At 31.1% G+C, this 20530-nt stretch overlaps 1 protein-coding gene across 1 annotated transcript; it reads right to left on the bottom strand.

The window, feature by feature from the left end:
* Positions 1 to 3102: 3102 nt before the first annotated feature.
* LOC143234443 (pancreas transcription factor 1 subunit alpha-like) lies at positions 3103 to 16681 on the bottom strand. Its single transcript, XM_076471833.1, has 2 exons — positions 16138 to 16681; positions 3103 to 5490 (listed from the first exon to the last, which is right to left on the bottom strand). Exons 1-2 carry the CDS (start codon positions 16580 to 16582, stop codon positions 5312 to 5314), a joined length of 624 nt encoding a protein of 207 aa, XP_076327948.1. The 5' UTR covers positions 16583 to 16681; the 3' UTR covers positions 3103 to 5311.
* Between the last annotated feature and the right edge of the window lie 3849 nt (positions 16682 to 20530).

Raw genomic sequence — 20530 nt, 5'->3', positions numbered from 1 at the left:
TTTGGCTAATCATGTAGTGCTTTTGTATAGTTGTATGAATTCATCTCTACCTTGTTTATGTGCTTTTTTTTTGTATTGCCATATCTACATTGTACCTAATTTTTACGATTATATATAATTATATTTATTACTTGTGTGTATGTATAAACACACAGATTGTGTTTTAATTACATGTTTTATGGAAAACTAAAATTTACTTTTGTTACGGTAATTACGAATCGTAGATTCACAATAATAACCTTGGGGAGCCGGTATGGCCAGGTGGATTAAGGCGTTTGACTCGTAATCTGAGAGTCGCGGGTTCGAATCCCCGTCGCACCAAACATGCTCGCTCCCTCAGCCGCGGGGGCATTATAACGTAACGATCAGTCCCACTATTCGCGGCTAAAAAAGTAGTCCAAAAGTTGGCGGTAGGTGGTGATGACTAGCTAACTTCCCTCTAGTCTTACACTGCTAAATTAGGGACGACTAGCACAGATAGCTCTCGTGTGGCTTTGTGGGAAATGAAAACAGAAACATCCTTCAGTGTTTACAGATATTATTACCAGATACAAGTTTTCAACAGAACAAACATTCTGGCTGAAGGCTGAATATTCGAAGAGGAATGGAAACAACTTTAAATTTTAATAAAATACGATGCCAACAAACCAGTAAGTAACCAAGAAATATTATCAATAAATAAAAGAAATGTAATAAGGTCCATGTTAAAACTAATAACATTTTTAACAAGTTAAATCCTCCAATATGCAGACTGATAAGATAAAACTTGTGGAAACTGATCCTTAAGCACTGGGTTGTCACAGTTTTTTACTGTTATCTTTGGTTTATCTTTCAAAGTTTTAAATGGTAAGAAGAAAGGATTCTTCTGTAAAATTTTCATAGCTGCTGTTTTTATTTTTCGTACAGAATTTGTTTGAAGAAACACCTCTCTTGGAGAACAAACACCATTTAATTATAGAGAAGTGTTTATATATTTATTTTTAAATTGCTCTTGGTATTATAAGAAGTGTACAGTAGCAAGAAACTGTTTACAAGAAAAACTTAAAAATATTTTATATGGACTGATATCAAATTGAAGTTTCGACTGTATAGGAGCGATGTTTTCTCCTTATGTCACCGATCGATTCGAGTTTGGAAAGGAGACGTCCTGACGTGGGAATCTTTAGTAATAAAACAGATGGACTTGGATCAATAGTCTGAACCTATCTGTACTTACGTGCGGTCTTGCTCGGGTTTGGTGGAACAACTGAGAGCGAGAGTAACAGAGTACTTGTACACTTCATATGTTATAATTACAGGTGGAATATATCGCTCTAGTGGTGGGGTTGAGAACTACCACCGGATTCCAAACTTTACTGTAACTTTACTTTAGCGTCCTAACTTTACTGTAAAATCCAGTAAACTAACTTATGTTTACGGATTCTACTGATTGTGCCAGCGATGTTAGAGATGGACAAAACAAATGACCACCCGAGGTTCACGGGAAGGAGTTCTCTGACGACAATACACATAGTCATCCGAGCTTCAAGGAAAGACCTTTGACAACAAAATACACAGTCACCTGAGATTCACGGGAAGGGATTTCTGACAACAAAATACACAGTCACCTGAGATTCACGAAAAGAAGTTCTCTGACGATAAAATAATTAGTCACCTGAGTTTTGTGGAAAGGAGTTCCTGATCAACAGTGGCTAGACAGGATTTTGTACGGGGGGGGGCACACAGTACACTGTATTAGTAACACAAAGACAACAAGTTGCCGTAAAATATCCATCATTTATTTCAAAGATCTCAGAGGATGGAGGGTCCGTTCGCTCGCCGAGCTCTGGAAAAGTGCAGTGATTTGCTGTTCGTGGAATGGAAAAGACATAAACGTAAAAACAAAACGAGAGAGAAAGAAAAAAATAAGCTTTTCTTTCACGACAAACAGATGTGGAACAGTCATCTGGTTCGTTGGGAACTTCGGACAAAGCTACTCCAGGGCTATATGCGCTAGTCGACCCTAATTTAACAGTGAAAGCCTTGAGGGAAGGCAAATTGTCATCACCACCTATTGCCAATTCTTGAGCTATTCTTTTACGAACGAATAGTGGGATTCACTGTAACTTTATAACTCACCTACGACTGAAAGGGCGAGCATGTTCGATGTGACGGGTAGTCGAACCCGTGATCTGCATATTGCGAGTCGAGCTTCCTAACCACCTGGCCATGCCATGCCCATAGAACAGTGGCAATATGACACAAGCAACCGGTTAAGTTTAGCTTTAAGCGTTTTAATACAAAAGATGTTTATAAAATTTGGCATCTATGATCGTCCAAATCCATCATATTTGGCAGATAAATTTATCTGTCTAAGCAGGAATCATTAGAGAGAACGATTTTAACTTCTTTACAATAATATTTATATTTAATGTAAACCCTAGCTGTTGGGTATTTTTTATCCCTAATGAAGGCCCGTAATCGGTTCGAAAGCTTAGCTTTCCAAGTGAATTCCTAAAGTTACGTTTTGTTGAAGTGGTTTCGTATAAAATATAGATTACATGAAACAGAAAATCACTTATAAAATAACACGAAGTCACCTATAGAATAACAGTCTGCGAACTCACAACACTAAAATCCGGGTTTTGATACCCGTGGTGGGCAGAGCACAGATAGACCATTGTGTAGCTTTGTGCTCAATGACAAACAACAAAAGAATAACATTAAACATGAAATCACCCATAAAATAACATTAAACATGAAATGAAATATTGAATAACATTAAACATGAAATCAATTATTGAATAACATTAGATATAAAATCACCTATATTAATAAGTAAAAAGATATTACTAAAGATATTGGTCTGACGGAGATTCGAACGCGGGACCCTCAGGTGGCACTTGGTAATTTTCGTATAAACGTGAAATCAACCGAAAAATGAAGTAGAAATGGTAAATAAGGAGAGAAACACACCCTAAAATCCAAATAAAGTAAATGAAATGTTTACGTAAGAGATGCAATTTTAAGATATTGTGGGTTAAAAGGTATTACTTGTTTTGCTGTTTGTTTTTGTAATATAAAATATCCAGTTTACATCGAATGCAATCGACAAAACGTACAAAGATTTGTTAAACCTTTTATTATTTCATAAGCGAATGAATTTGGAAAACGGTCCTGTTATATTAACCAGTTATTAAAGACCAGTATAGTTAATATATACAAAAAGTTATTCGTTTCAGTAGAACGAAAAACAAACACGTAGACATAACAAAGTTATCTGAGACGTGGCCGATGAAATCACAGAGTTCGATTAGCGTGCCTCGAGTGCCTTCGGGTATTAATGGTTTAACTCTTTTTATAAACAATTCTTAAAGGAAGAAAACGTTAACTGATACACTGAATATACGAAAAACAATAAACACATCATCACGTAGTTTATAATGTTTTTTGACACTGTCTCATGAAACTGTCTTTCCACCTTTGATGGGTGCTTGTGCAAGAAATCTGACGCCATTAATGAACTAAGGGAAATGATTTATAGATACGTTAAGAAACGACTTTAGAATTTAATTACCACAAGGTCGTTACCTTGACAACTTTTTATAAAATGATATTTTAACAATTCATGTTTTGATAACTTCTGTTATATTCAAATTATTTTCTTGTATGTGTTATACTTTAAAAATAGTTCACGTGCACATGTTCTAAATATGGGCGTCCACAGAAATTTTTATAGAGAGAGCCAAGGTAGTGTGATTTTAATAAAAAAGATTTATATGCATACGTTGAATGAATAAAGAAAGAATTATTTTTCTTATTTTTTAGGGGAGAAAGTACTTCTCTTCTTCCATGCAGACACCCATGACTATAAGGATACCTTCAGTTTTTGTTATTATTTAAACTATCATATTCTTCAGTTGTACGTTGTTTCAGCCTATCGTTCATAAAGTTGAGTTTTTCTACAGCATAGATATAACATTCAATATATCTGACACTAATGTTTTTGAATAAATTAGATCTAATAGTCAGTCGTGTTGACACTAATGTTTTTTAATAAATTAGATCTAATAGTCAGTCGTGTTGACACCAATGTTTCAAAATAAATTAGATCTAATAGTCAGTTGCATTTACACTGATGTTTTTAAATAAATTAGATCTAATAGTCAGTCGTGTTGACACCAATGTTTTTAAATAAATTAGATCTAATAGTCTGTCGTGTTGACACCAATGTTTTTAAATAAATTAGATCTAACATTCAACATTACGGATACTTTTTTGTGTTATACAATGTTAGTGTTGTTTTATACCCAGTTACTTCTACAGCTAAGATCTGCTACTAAGTTTGTTTTCTGATATAACTTAGTGTGTTTTGATATAACTCAGTGATTTCTGATATAACTTGGTGTGTTTTGATATAACTCAGTGATTTCTGATATAACTCAGTGATTTCTGATATAACTCAGTGTGTTCTGATGTAACATTTCGACATATGCACGTATCGTCACACCCACTTTACAACCATTTGCCAATGGTAAACTTTAAGTTGTATTTTTTACTACTCTTGTTCAGTTCTGAATAGTCTTAAAAATATACGATAATTCTTAACACGAGGTTTAATAATAACCAAGTAATCGTCCAAAAGTTCAAAGCAAACTGAGCTGAACGTTTGGAAATAAAACTTGAAGTTTTATAGGAAAGGTTCTACAAAAATAACCCAAAAAAGTAATATCTCTTCTAGCCTTAAAATAATAACTGTTATTTAAACTGGGGTTCGATTTCCCTCGGTGAGCTTAGCAGATAGCCCGATGTGGCTTTGCTATAAGAAAATAAACACATTATTTAAACTGTATTATTCCACAAACTGTTCAGATTTTTAGTAGACTGATTATCCTATTGCGTCTGTTAAGAACCTTATCTTGTTAAGAGCCTTATCCCTTTAACACTAAAACGTCAGATACAAGAAAAAGATTTTCTCACTCGAAGTTAAGACTAGTATTTTAGTATTGACGTATCTGAAAACCCTAGCAAATGGTTTTTTTTCTTTCTTTTTGATGAAGAAGGAAAGAACGCGTCACGAGAGAAAAGTTATAATATTTAGTGATGTTTTCTCTTAGTTAATAAAAAACTAAAATTGAAATGTTTTTACAGTGATAAAATAAATTAACAATAAAAAAATATGATTTAGGTTATAATGAAATGTGTTTTAGTGCAGTAACGAATTTGACGGATTTGGTAAAGGTTGCACACCATCAGATAATTATAATTCTCTTCTATTAACAAATCAGAAATACCATTACGAAGTACGAGTTTCTTGTCAGTAGAATAAAAATTAGGGCAAACGTGAGCTTTCTGATTCGGATCCCGTCTCGGTGATGTGCGTATTGTGTTTCTGAGGATCTTCTGGAGTCCACACCTTGGCAACCATCGTCTGCCTGTTTTGAGTCGTCTGCTTTTCATTTGTCCAGGAAAGCGAGTGTCCAGCCAATGGAAGATTGCTGTTTGATCCACCTGAAATGAAAATAAGATAATGGTGGACGTATTTAGGCCCAAAAACATGGATAGAATCGTGATGAAGAAGAAGAAAAATTTGAAATTGTTGGTTTTATATAAAGTATTTCACGCTTCATGGAGACTTTTGAATCTCTGTCGCCATTTTGTTTTCGTCAAAAATACATTTAATTATTTGGTCTCATAAAAATGGAAAATAAATTAGACAAGCCATTAAATTTTTCTTGTGTAAATATTTCATTAGAGATACGTAAAATGAAGAAAACAACTGTCTCTTATGAGATTTATATCAATATTCTTAAGCCTATTGGTTTAATATCTTTGTCGTCATCGGCGTTTAAAACCTTTAAAGTATTAATTATTAATTAATTATAATGTTTAAGTATCCTTGTTTTGCTTGGTTAGAATATGTTGAAAACCGTAAGTTTTATATCATTACAAGCGAACTGATTTTATTCCTTTAAGATTTAAAACGTTGCATTTAAGCTGTGAAAGCGCTACCTACTTTTAATAAACTAAACTAAACGTCCAGTCCAACGTTTTATTTTATTCTTTTAATCTAAGCTCAAGATTTTTATCCTCTTATATATTTAAGTATGTGTCGAATTTCAGACAATTTAGGCAACATTTTATTTGAATAGATCGGCCACATAAATAGATTACGAACTACGTTTTTGCGAGGGAAATTTAAATGTATGAAACATGATATTTGTAGGGAAATTACCATAACGGTAATAACATTTATTTGTATGTTGAATTTCCTACAGAAATCCGAAAAATCTATCTCCGTTAGCCGCCCTAAGTTTAGAAGATATAAAGTAGGGGAATTGAGCTAGTAAACACCACCTACAGCCAACTCTTGAACTATTTTTCAACCAAGGACAAGAGGGACTAACCATAACATTATAAAGACCTCAAGGCTCAAAAGGCGAGAATGTTCGTGACGGGATTCTAACTCACCACTCTTAGGTTGAGTGTTCTCGTCACAAGACTTCCTTATATTAAAAAAAGATTTGAAAACTATTATAAATATTTCATTTTAAATAAACTGACAGAAACAATGTAGTTTGTGATACTTCTAATTACAGAGGTTATTAACTCAGGTTACTTTACTCATATCCTCTATCACAACATATAGTTATTTCCAAATGCAAATAGTTTCATCAACGGCCACCAGAAGAATAACTTGAACAGATTTTATTCTTGAAAGAAGTTACCTTTGTGTGACAATGATGGACTTTGGATGAAACATTAACTAACTCCTAGTTATTAATTTTGTAAAGACAAAATAGTGGCCCAACCCGAAACCGAACCTTTAAATATTTAGAGAGAGGAAGACAAGGAAAGTCTGAAACAATAAAAACTTACAAAAATGGGGAAGACAAGGAAAGTCTGAAACATTAAAAACTTACAGAGATGGAGAAAACAAGGAAAGTCTGAAACAATAAAAACTTACAGAGATGGGGAAAGCAAGGAAAGTCTGAAACTATAAAACTTACAGAGATGGGGAAGAACAAGGAGAGTATGAAACAATAAAAACTTACAGAGATGGAGAAAACAAGGAAAGTCTGAAACAATAAAAACTTACAGAAATGGAGAAGACAAGGAAAGTCTGAAACAATAAAAACTTACAAAAATGGGGAAGACAAGGAAATTCTGAAACAATAAAATCTTACAAAAATGGGGAAGACAAGGAAAGTCTGAAACAATAAAAACTTACAGAGATGGAGAAAACAAGGAAAGTCTGAAACAATAAAAACTTACAGAGATGGGGAAGACAAGGCAGGTCTGAAACTATAAAACTTACAGAGAAGGGGAAGACAAGGTACATCTGAAATAATGAAACTTACAAAAATTAAAGAGCACAGAGAAGGGAGAAGACAAAGTAAGTCTGAAACAGCAGAACATCATGTAAGTGTGGTCTGTATATACATCATGTAAGTGTGGTCTGTATATACATCATTCACACCATGAATATGTAGAAACAGTAGAACATCACGTAAGTGTGGTCAGTATATACATCATTCACACCATGAATATGTAGAAACAGTGGAACATCATGTAAGTGTTGTTAGTATCCACATAATTCTTATCATGTTTCTGTAGAAACAGTATAACATCATGTAAGTGTGGTCAGTATCCACATAATTCTTATCATGTTTCTGTAGAAACAGTATAACATCATGTAAGTGCTGTAAGTATCTACATGATGTAAGTGTGGTCCATATCTTCTGTTGTGTAAATTTTCTCTTGACATGGAATAGTGTTAAATACGATAAATAATCATTTCTGGTCAGTTTTTATTAGCCAATGCAAACAAGTGTATTATGGAAATTGAAGTTGACGTTTACCCATATTGTAAGCATAACTCTCTTAACTTACTGCTTAAATAGCAGTAAAGTGTTACATGGACGACCTACGTCCAGAGGCGAAGTGTTTTATTTATTAATCCAAGAAATAAAAATATTCATTTTCTTTCAGATATGTTTAATTTGTACGACGTTTATATGATGTTTCACATTGGAATTCAATCTCTATTGGTTGAAACATAATTGTAATCAAACAATAATTGTTGTAGTGCGAGAACTTTTGTTTGGCGAAATGAACTCATTATAATAATAGCATGAGAAACTCGTGTGAGGTTTATTATATATATATTTACTCATTATAATAATAGCATGAGAAACTAGTGTAAGGTTTATTATATATATTTTTACTCATTATAATAATAGCATGAGAAACAAGTGTAAGGTTTATTATGTATATATTTTACTCATTATAATAATAGCATGAGAAACTAGTGTAAGGTTTATTATATATATTTTTACTCATTATAATAATAGCATGAGAAACTAGTGTAAGGTTTATTATATATATATATATTTTTACACATTATAATAATAGCATGAGAAACAAGTGTAAGGTTTATTATATATATTTTTACTCATTATAATAATAGCATGAGAAACTAGTGTAAGGTTTATTATATATATTTTTACTCATTATAATAATAGCATGAGAAACAAGTGTAAAGTTTATTATATATATTTTTACTCATTATAATAATAGCATGAGAAACAAGTGTAAGGTTTATTATATATATATTTTACTCATTATAATAATAGCATGAGAAACTAGTGTAAGGTTTATTATATATATTTTTTACTCATTATAATAATAGCATGAGAAACTAGTGTAAAGTTTATTATATATATTTTTTACTCATTATAATAATAGCATGAGAAACTAGTGTACGTTTTATTATATATATTTTTACTCATTATAATAATAGCATGAGAAACTAGTGTAAAGTTTATTATATATATTTGTACTCATTATAATAATAGCATGAGAAACAAGTGTAAAGTTTATTATATATATTTTACTCATTATACTAATAGCATGAGAAACAAGTGTAAAGTTTATTATATATATTTTACTCATTATAATAATAGCATGAGAAACAAGTGTAAAGTTTATTATATATTTTTACTCATTATAATAATAGTATGAGAAACAAGTGTAAAGTTTATTATATATATATTTTACACATTATAATAATAGCATGAGAAACAAGTGTAAAGTTTATTATATATATTTTACTCATTATAATAATAGCATGAGAAACAAGTGTAAAGTTTATTATATATATATTTTACTCATTATAATAATAGCATGAGAAACTAGTGTAAGGTTTATTATATATATTTTACTCATTATAATAATAGCATGAGAAACAAGTGTAAAGTTTATTATATATATTTGTACTCATTATAATAATAGCATGAGAAACAAGTGTAAAGTTTATTATATATATATATTTTTACACATTATAATAATAGCATGAGAAACTAGTGTAAGGTTTATTATATATATTTTACTCATTATAATAATAGCATGAGAAACTAGTGTAAGGTTTATTATATATATTTTTACTCATTATAATAATAGCATGAGAAACTAGTGTAAAGTTCATTATATATATTTTACTCATTATACTAATAGCATGAGAAACAAGTGTAAAGTTTATTATATATATTTTACTCATTATAATAATAGCATGAGAAACAAGTGTAAAGTTTATTATATATTTTTTACTCATTATAATAATAGTATGAGAAACAAGTGTAAAGTTTATTATATATATATTTTACACATTATAATAATAGCATGAGAAACAAGTGTAAAGTTTATTATATATATTTTACTCATTATAATAATAGCATGAGAAACAAGTGTAAAGTTTATTATATATATATTTTACTCATTATAATAATAGCATGAGAAACTAGTGTAAGGTTTATTATATATATTTTACTCATTATAATAATAGCATGAGAAACAAGTGTAAAGTTTAGTACATATATTTTTACTCATTATAATAATAGCATGAGAAACTAGTGTAAGGTTTATTATATATATTTTTACTCATTATAATAATAGCATGAGAAACTAGTGTAAGGTTTATTATATATATTTTTACTCATTATAATAATAGCATGAGAAACTAGTGTAAGGTTTATTATATATATTTTTACTCATTATAATAATAGCATGAGAAACTAGTGTAAAGTTTATTATATATATTTTACTCATTATAATAATAGCATGAGAAACTAGTGTAAGGTTTATTATATATATTTTTACTCATTATAATAATAGCATGAGAAACTAGTGTAAAGTTTAGTATATATATTTTTACTCATTATAATAATAGCATGAGAAACTAGTGTACGTTTTATTATATATATTTTTACTCATTATAATAATAGCATGAGAAACTAGTGTAAAGTTTATTATATATATTTGTACTCATTATAATAATAGCATGAGAAACAAGTGTAAAGTTTATTATATATATTTTACTCATTATACTAATAGCATGAGAAACAAGTGTAAAGTTTATTATATATATTTTTACTCATTATAATAATAGCATGAGAAACAAGTGTAAAGTTTATTATATATTTTTACTCATTATAATAATAGTATGAGAAACAAGTGTAAAGTTTATTATATATATATTTTAATATTATAATAATAGCATGAGAAACAAGTGTAAAGTTTATTATATATATTTTACTCATTATAATAATAGCATGAGAAACAAGTGTAAAGTTTATTATATATATATTTTACTCATTATAATAATAGCATGAGAAACTAGTGTAAGGTTTATTATATATATTTTACTTCATTATAATAATAGCATGAGAAACAAGTGTAAAGTTTATTATATATATTTGTACTCATTATAATAATAGCATGAGAAACAAGTGTAAAGTTTATTATATATATATATTTTTACACATTATAATAATAGCATGAGAAACTAGTGTAAGGTTTATTATATATATTTTTACTCATTATAATAATAGCATGAGAAACTAGTGTAAGGTTTATTATATATATTTTTACTCATTATAATAATAGCATGAGAAACTAGTGTAAGGTTTATTATATATATTTTTACTCATTATAATAATAGCATGAGAAACTAGTGTAAAGTTTATTATATATATTTTACTCATTATACTAATAGCATGAGAAACAAGTGTAAAGTTTATTATATATATTTTTACTCATTATAATAATAGCATGAGAAACAAGTGTAAAGTTTATTATATATTTTTACTCATTATAATAATAGTATGAGAAACAAGTGTAAAGTTTATTATATATATATTTTACACATTATAATAATAGCATGAGAAACAAGTGTAAAGTTTATTATATATATTTTACTCATTATAATAATAGCATGAGAAACAAGTGTAAAGTTTATTATATATATATTTTACTCATTATAATAATAGCATGAGAAACTAGTGTAAGGTTTATTATATATATTTTACTCATTATAATAATAGCATGAGAAACAAGTGTAAAGTTTAGTACATATATTTTTACTCATTATAATAATAGCATGAGAAACTAGTGTAAGGTTTATTATATATATTTTTACTCATTATAATAATAGCATGAGAAACTAGTGTAAGGTTTATTATATATATTTTTACTCATTATAATAATAGCATGAGAAACAAGTGTAAAGTTTATTATATATATTTTACTCATTATACTAATAGCATGAGAAACAAGTGTAAAGTTTATTATATATATTTTTACTCATTATAATAATAGCATGAGAAACAAGTGTAAAGTTTATTATATATTTTTACTCATTATAATAATAGTATGAGAAACAAGTGTAAAGTTTATTATATATATATTTTACACATTATAATAATAGCATGAGAAACAAGTGTAAAGTTTATTATATATATTTTACTCATTATAATAATAGCATGAGAAACAAGTGTAAAGTTTATTATATATATATTTTACTCATTATAATAATAGCATGAGAAACTAGTGTAAGGTTTATTATATATATTTTACTCATTATAATAATAGCATGAGAAACAAGTGTAAAGTTTATTATATATATTTTTACTCATTATAATAATAGCATGAGAAACAAGTGTAAAGTTTATTATATATATATATTTTTACACATTATAATAATAGCATGAGAAACTAGTGTAAGGTTTATTATATATATTTTTACTCATTATAATAATAGCATGAGAAACTAGTGTAAGGTTTATTATATATATTTTTACTCATTATAATAATAGCATGAGAAACTAGTGTAAGGTTTATTATATATATTTTTACTCATTATAATAATAGCATGAGAAACTAGTGTAAAGTTTATTATATATATTTTACTCATTATACTAATAGCATGAGAAACAAGTGTAAAGTTTATTATATATATTTTTACTCATTATAATAATAGCATGAGAAACAAGTGTAAAGTTTATTATATATTTTTACTCATTATAATAATAGTATGAGAAACAAGTGTAAAGTTTATTATATATATATTTTACACATTATAATAATAGCATGAGAAACAAGTGTAAAGTTTATTATATATATTTTACTCATTATAATAATAGCATGAGAAACAAGTGTAAAGTTTATTATATATATATTTTACTCATTATAATAATAGCATGAGAAACTAGTGTAAGGTTTATTATATATATTTTACTCATTATAATAATAGCATGAGAAACAAGTGTAAAGTTTAGTACATATATTTTTACTCATTATAATAATAGCATGAGAAACTAGTGTAAGGTTTATTATATATATTTTTACTCATTATAATAATAGCATGAGAAACTAGTGTAAGGTTTATTATATATATTTTTACTCATTATAATAATAGCATGAGAAACTAGTGTAAGGTTTATTATATATATTTTTACTCATTATAATAATAGCATGAGAAACTAGTGTAAAGTTTATTATATATATTTTTACTCATTATAATAATAGCATGAGAAACAAGTGTAAGGTTTATTATATATATATTTACTCATTATAATAATAGCATGAGAAACTAGTGTAAGGTTTATTATATATATTTTTACTCATTATAATAATAGCATGAGAAACTAGTGTAAGGTTTATTATATATATATATACTCATTATAATAATAGCATGAGAAACAAGTGTAAGGTTTATTATATATATATTTACTCATTATAATAATAGCATGAAAAACTAGTGTAAGGTTTATTATATATATTTTTACTCATTATAATAATAGCATGAGAAACTAGTGTAAGGTTTATTATATATATTTTTACTCATTATAATAATAGCATGAGAAACTAGTGTAAGGTTTATTATATATATTTTTACTCATTATAATAATAGCATGAGAAACTAGTGTAAGGTTTATTATATATATATTTACTCATTATAATAATAGCATGAGAAACAAGTGTAAAGTTTATTATATATATTTGTACTCATTATAATAATAGCATGAGAAACAAGTGTAAAGTTTATTATATATATATATTTTTACACATTATAATAATAGCATGAGAAACAAGTGTAAGGTTTATTATATATATATTTTACTCATTATAATAATAGCATGAGAAACTAGTGTAAAGTTTAGTACATATATTTTTACTCATTATAATAATAGCATGAGAAACTAGTGTAAGGTTTATTATATATATTTTTACTCATTATAATAATAGCATGAGAAACTAGTGTAAGGTTTATTATATATATTTTTACTCATTATAATAATAGCATGAGAAACTAGTGTAAGGTTTATTATATATATATTTACTCATTATAATAATAGCATGAGAAACTAGTGTAAGGTTTATTATATATATTTTTAAAACGCTACAGTCTTTAATCGCACCCGTAATGCTTTCAGAGAGTATGACTTTTAATGGATACCGTGGACGTAGTGCAGTTTGCATAATATTAGACATACTTCTTAGGAAAACTGCACGAGACCTCATAAGGTCAATGCTTAAAATATATAATGACTTTTTTGTTTTACGACAAATTTGATTGCTTATGCCCAAATAACATTTTTATAATGTTATTTAAGTAACACCATGCACACCTTTAAATTATATCTACACGTACTCCAGCGTCCAGTTTAAACAAGTTTCCATTCGACAGTTATTTTAAATGTATGTTTTATATTACACTGCACAACAATTTTTTGAAAAGTTTTTGCTGATTGTGACAGGTACCTGGTGGGTATGCACAAATATAATTTTGGTTTTGCTTCATCACGTAGGAACTCTGAGAAATAGACAGTTAACTGTTTACCGGCAATAACGTATTTAATTGCGTTTATGTTTCTAATACACTATTAAGTTCAACATAATTAAAAGTGTTTTGCTCCTGATTTTCGTTTGTATTCAATATCCGGTGCATCACGTTGCAGTGTCCAACAGTAGTCAGCAAGCATTGACGGATTCCAGTTGCCCTGATATTGTTTTTCCATTGTAGCAATATCCTGGTGAAACCGAAGATTTCGATGAAACGGTACATGATGGGCAAATTTGGATGTGATTTTCGTGATCAGCAGGCAACAATCTATAAGGAACACCCAACAGTGTTCAAGAAGCAAAAACTTTGTTGTGCAGTGATTTTGTTACGTATGCATTTCTATGATTAGATAGATATGTTAGTAGACGGATTTAAGAAGTCAATTTACCACAGAACAACCTATGATACTGTAACTTGTATTTACAAAGATAACCATATATGTATGTTGATACAATTTAATTATGTTTTAAAGCTATTAATAATTACTTTCGACTTATACCTGTCCGTTAGTACTAGTATTGTATTCATTGGTTAATTATTTAAACTAGGTTAAATTTTACGTTTTTTTCTCAGTAATTCAGACAGCTTAATTTAGAGAAGATAAATTCACTCAGTGATAAATCTTCATCTGTTAGCAACTAATGTTATCTCTAGTCCCTTCGATAAAGTATCAGTATACGGTAAAAGTTACTTATGTTAAAAACGTGAGCTGGAAGGGGTGGAGGTGAAGAACAAGCAAAAGACAACAATCGAGTTGAAGGCCTTAACCTGCTATGGAAGTTTTAACAAAATGTTTTATAACAAAGAAACTGGACTGAGTTTTGGAAAACTCAGTTTCATTAACCCGCATTCGAACAACCAAATATCGTAAGATTCGATGTCAGTTCAATAAATAATTAGGGCTTTGTCGACTCAATTAGCTCGTGTTTTTCTAGCTTTCTTTGCTGATAAAGTTGCCTCTGCCAGTTCCACCCATATATTAATGTGTACAGGTAGTCAATTTCTAACGGTATCTTCTGTAAATATATACATATAATAAAACCTAACATTCACCCACGTTTACAGAGTATACGTGACCTTTAAAAAAATGTGAAGTCCAGGACATGAATTGTCTAATATCCAGGATATAACTGTTTAAGGTTTACGATATGAACTGGTTAACCTTTGCCGAAATAAATATTATATTTAGTATTTTATAATTAATGATAAGTTAGGTAAAAAGAATGAGTAAAGCTGTCTTGTATTTATAATTTGTCCTGCGGATTCTCACCCTCACTGTAACATTCCACTGTGAATAACCTATTTCTCCCCTTCGAAATACAGGCTACAAGATTTTATACGACTCGTAAGTTATAATTAAGTAAAACATGTATGCAAACGTAATAACTTTACACAATACCAACATTTTCTTGTAAATAAAATACTTGCTTGGTTTAAAAAGGCACACAAGCGACGTACACCTGTAACCCTAGTTGAGAGAGTTTAGAAAACACAAAAAAACAAGGGATAACGTAAGAAATTTCAGTTGTATTATTTGAATTAAAGTGTTTTTGAGGTGACGAGAAGGCGACGTACACCTGTAACCCTAACTAAGAGAGTTTAGAAAACACAAAAAAACAAGGGATAACGTAAGAAATTTCAGTTGTATTATTTGAATTAAAGTGTTTTTGAGGTGACGAGAAGGCGACGTACACCTGTAACCCTAACTGAGAGAGTTTAGAAAGCACAAAAAACAAGGGATAACGTAAGAAATTTCAGTTGTATTATTTGAATTAAAGTGTTTTTGAGGTGACGAGAAGGCGACGTACACCTGTAACCCTAACTGAGAGAGTTTAGAAAGCACAAAAAACAAGGGATAACGTAAGAAATTTCAGTTGTATTATTTGAATTAAAGTGTTTGAAGAGGTGAGAATCAAACTCGAGCGTTATTTATTTTAATTATTCAGAGATCTGGAAGAAGCAAGATGGTTTCCTACCTTTATGATAATTAATTATCACTTTTTTGGGTCCTTCGTTTCCCTGATTCTTCAACATATTAGAATGGGAGTCGGTATGAACTATTTCTCTTAAGAACTCTATGTATCCAATAGCTAGCCTCAGAGTATCCACTTTGGACAGTCGTTTCTCATAAGGTAGTGTCGGAATATGAGCTCTGAGACCTTCAAAGGCGTCATTGATGCTTTGCATTCGTCTTCGCTCTCGTTGGTTCGCTGTTTGTCGTTGTTGGTGTTTCTGTTGGTGACTCTTTTTACGACGTTTTCTGTGTTCGTGGAAATTTTCCTGATCGGAATGTTGAGCATGGACGGTCATGGAGTCCACGGATACGTTATTACCAGAATAACCGCTCTGAATATTGAAGTGGCTCATTTGTTGGTAGTCTAAGAAATGTTGGCTGACGTTTGTAAGATTGATGTTTTCCATGTTTCAAGTTTCTCTTTCTAGCACAGCCTTCCAGGGACACTTGTTTGGTACAGTGGAGATTATGATTCCTTTTCTATAGCCCGAAAACTATGGCAGAACATCATGGGAAAATGTTGCGTTGAACAACACCTGTCGTCACCTGCTGACAGACATGCACGAATCTTATTGGCTATTGGAGGCTCCGCCTTTCATTCCGATGAACACCAATAGTGTCAATAGTTGTACTATTGATTGAAGCAAGCAGCAACTAAAATAGCTTCTAACAGTTTAACAGAGATGAGTCGATTTCGGCTGGGTTTTAATTTATTTTATAAAAACAAAAATGGTAGGGTATCTAGGAGAGTGTTTTTCTCACGATCCTATATTATATTTAAAAGTTGATTTTGAAATTTAATTATCAATAAAGTTTGCTTTGACAACTAAAAATAAACATTTGACTACTTGTAAAGTTGTTCATGTTTTCTGTGTCCAACATAAAAAAAAACTGAAAGATTTTCGTTGCTTGGTTATTCAAGACAAACATTATTCAATTTTAATGTCTTAAGAGGAACAAATCTCTCTCTAGGTTGTGTTTGTTTGTTTGTTTGAATTTCAGAGCTGCACGAGAGCTATCTGTGCTAGCCGTCACTAATTGAGGAGTGTAGAACTAGAGGGAAGGCAGCTAGTTATCACAACCCATCGCCAAATCTTGGGCTACTCTTTTACTACAGAACAGTGAGATTGTCGAAATATTATAACGCCCCCGTGGCTAAAAGGGTGAGCATGTTTAGTGTGATAAGGGATACGAATTGCTCACCCTCAGTTGTGAAAAGCATCGTGATGAACTAACTAGTCCCATGGTGGGCCGGTAGTAAATGTACGGACTTACAACGTTAAAATCCGGAGTTCGATTCCAACGGTCGAGAGAATGCAATAGGTCACTTAACCAATTAATGTGAGAACTGATTGATTACATTTTGTGAGCATCTTATGAAGTAGAATCAACTAAATGTTTTTTTTTTCTGAGATAAAAATGAAAATTTTAAATCTATCCATGGCCAGGTTAAGGATCGCAATGATAACAGACCCTAACTTTGAAGGACTGACCGGAAGATAAGCTTCCAGTCAGCAGGACCCGCCGCTACTAACCCTTTTTTCGGCTGTTTCGAGAGAACAACGGGATTGATGGTTACTTTTCACCGCGTTTAGTGACGTCACGCCTCAAATTTCGGATCTAATGACTTACCACTAGACTCCCTAATCACCAGACCTCGGAACAATTATCGGAACAAGACAACCATTCTTCATTCATCAACGCACAGCTTGGATGAAGTTTGTTCTTGTCTTCCATAACCCTAGAAACTCTCTCTCAGCTCAGTAGAAAATAAGAGAATATTTGAAAAGGTGGCGCTACAAACGCACATGTGATATTTTGTTCTATGTGAGCTGTTAACAAGGCCGGATTAAGGGTTTTATTGGCCCTAGGCTTTTCAACTTATAAAACCCTCCCAGAAGATAGAACCACTATGTGCAATATATCTATAATTATAGCTTGAGGCCCTGAGCTTCAGCCCGGTAATCCCATGTCTTAATCCGGGTTTGGTTGTTACGTGTTTTTTTTTTTTATGAAATATAAAATACAAGCAGAGTCTTTGACCCAACTTCGTGTTGGTCAGCACTAAGACATTCTCTTGGTATCAAAGTTTGGTTTGTTTTGAATTTCGCACAAAGCTACACGAGGGCTATCTATGCTAGCCGTCCCTAATTTAGCAGTGTAAGACTAGAGGGAAGGCAGCTAGTCATCACCACCCACCGCCAACTATTGGGCTACTCATTTACCAACGAATAGTGGGATTGACCGTCACTTTATAATGCCCCCACAGCTGAAAGAGCGAGCATGTTTTGTGTGATGGAGATTCGAACCCGCGACCCTCAGGCTACGAGTCGAGTGCTTGAACCACCTGGCCAGGCCGGATATCAGAGTGGTTTTAGTGTTAATCATTAGGTCTCCACATGCTATTCTTCTGTTGTTTTTTTTGCGTCCAAACTTCATCAGACAATCCCTCATTTCTTGGTGGATTAAGTGGACATTTGGTAGGGTTATATCCTGGTTCAATACGCCCGGACACGGGCCGGCACGGCCAGGTGATTAGGGCGTTCGACTCGTAATCTGAGGGTCGCGGGTTCAAATCCCGGTCGCAACAAACATGCTCGCCCTTTCAGCCGTGTGGGCGTTATAATGTGACAGTCAATCCCATTATTCATTGATAAAAGAGTAGCCCAAGAGTTAGCGGTGGGTAGTAATGACTAGTTGTCATCCCCGCACTCTTACACTGCTGAGCTAGGGACAGCTAGCTCTCGTGTAGCTTTGGGCGAAATTCAAGAACAAACACCCACCTACACACCCGTTTCATTATCCTTGTTGTTGTTTTTTATTTTACTTAGGCCTTTTTACGGATTTTGTTTGATCGGAGTCAGACAACCCAATAATGCATTCTCTGGACTACTGTGCGATCCTGTTTACAATAGTCAAGATGAAAACTGACACAAATACAAATTTCCATGTACCCAACACATTGACAAACAAACAAAAAGTTGAAGTTGTCAATTTTGAGTCTTTCTTAGGGTTCAGAGTTCACAAAAAAGGATTATTTGGGTCAATTACTCTTCATATCTTAACTAATTTACACGGAATTTGACAGATTGATGCTTTTCCACATGTTCCACTCGTTGACAAACAAAAATTGTGGCCTTGTCCATTTTGTGATTACAGGGTGTTCAAGATATCACAAAAAACATAATTGTAGGATTTGTAACCAATTATTCCTTGGTATTTTGACCAACTTATGGGAAAAGTGAAACAAGGATGATTTGTTTACTTATTCAATATATATATATGTATTTGAAAGGTGGTTAAGGCACTCAAATCGTAATCCGAGGGTCGCGGGTTCGAGTCCCCGTCACACCAAACATGCTCGCCCTTTCAGCCATGGGGTCGTTATAAAGTGACGGCCACTCCCACTATTCGTTGGTAAAAGAGTAGTCCAAGAGTTGGCGGTGGGTGGTGATGACTAGCTGCCTTCCCTCTAGTCTTACACTGCTAAATTATGGATGGCTAGCGCAGATAGCCCTCGTGTAGCTTTGCGCGAAATTCAAAACATACCAAACCAATCATACATACATATATATAAATAAATAATATTAAAAGGAGAGAGAAAAAAAAAAAAGGCTACCATCAAACTAAACTTCCTACTGATAGGGAAAATTCATATCGACAAATGCACGAAAATAGTACATGGACATTGACCTGAAAAGGGTAAACTCAAACCACTCTGACCCTAAAGTGGTAGTAGCCATACCTCCTAGTACTGCATGACCATCAAAGTGAAGGCAAAGGTCAAAGCGTGCCTGACCCTTCAGGTTACATAAGATCATCCAAATTCCGAGAGAGATAAATGTGGGATATTTTTGGGTTATTTTATGGGGTCGAAATGTTAAATAAATCCACAGTTTTAGGGTTTTGGGTCAGTTACCTAGTCTTCTTTCGACCAATTTACATGAAAGCTGGGACAAAGATGTTCTGTGAAGATCCCACACAGAGATATAAACAGTTTTGGGACTTTTCCTCTTACTCAATATTTCAGAGATGTACACACAGTTTGTCTTTGTACAGTTTGTACACACAGTTGAACTATTATTGTATATTTCAACCAACTTAAGTGGGATTTGGTACAATGATATCTTATTGTAGGTCTCGAGTAGTGGCATAGACAGTTTTCGATTTGTCTGTGTTTTATTGGTGACAGAATTGTTCAATTTGGGATAACGTGGCGGAGACACGTTGGATTCGGGTCGCGAATGTTGGCCTCTACGTTTACAAAAGATTGTGACCGTTTATATCTGGCGAACAACTGGATCGATTGCCACCAAACTTGACAAGTACCCTCAGAGCATCTGGAGAGTGATATA

This window comes from Tachypleus tridentatus, chromosome 12 (assembly GCF_004210375.1).
Source record: "Tachypleus tridentatus isolate NWPU-2018 chromosome 12, ASM421037v1, whole genome shotgun sequence".
Taxonomy (NCBI): Eukaryota; Metazoa; Arthropoda; class Merostomata; order Xiphosura; family Limulidae; genus Tachypleus; species Tachypleus tridentatus.
Note: the sequence above shows the minus strand (reverse complement) of the source record. Positions and strands in the feature narration are given on the sequence as shown.

Bases quoted from the DNA above. Each gene is read 5' to 3' on its own strand.
- LOC143234443 (XM_076471833.1), bottom strand. From the start codon at position 16,582: ATGGAAAACATCAATCTTACAAACGTCAGCCAACATTTCTTAGACTAC. The intron at 5,491-16,137 runs GTAGGAAACCAT...TTTTCATTTCAG, and splicing joins GATAATTAATTATCATAAAG to GTGGATCAAACAGCAATCTT.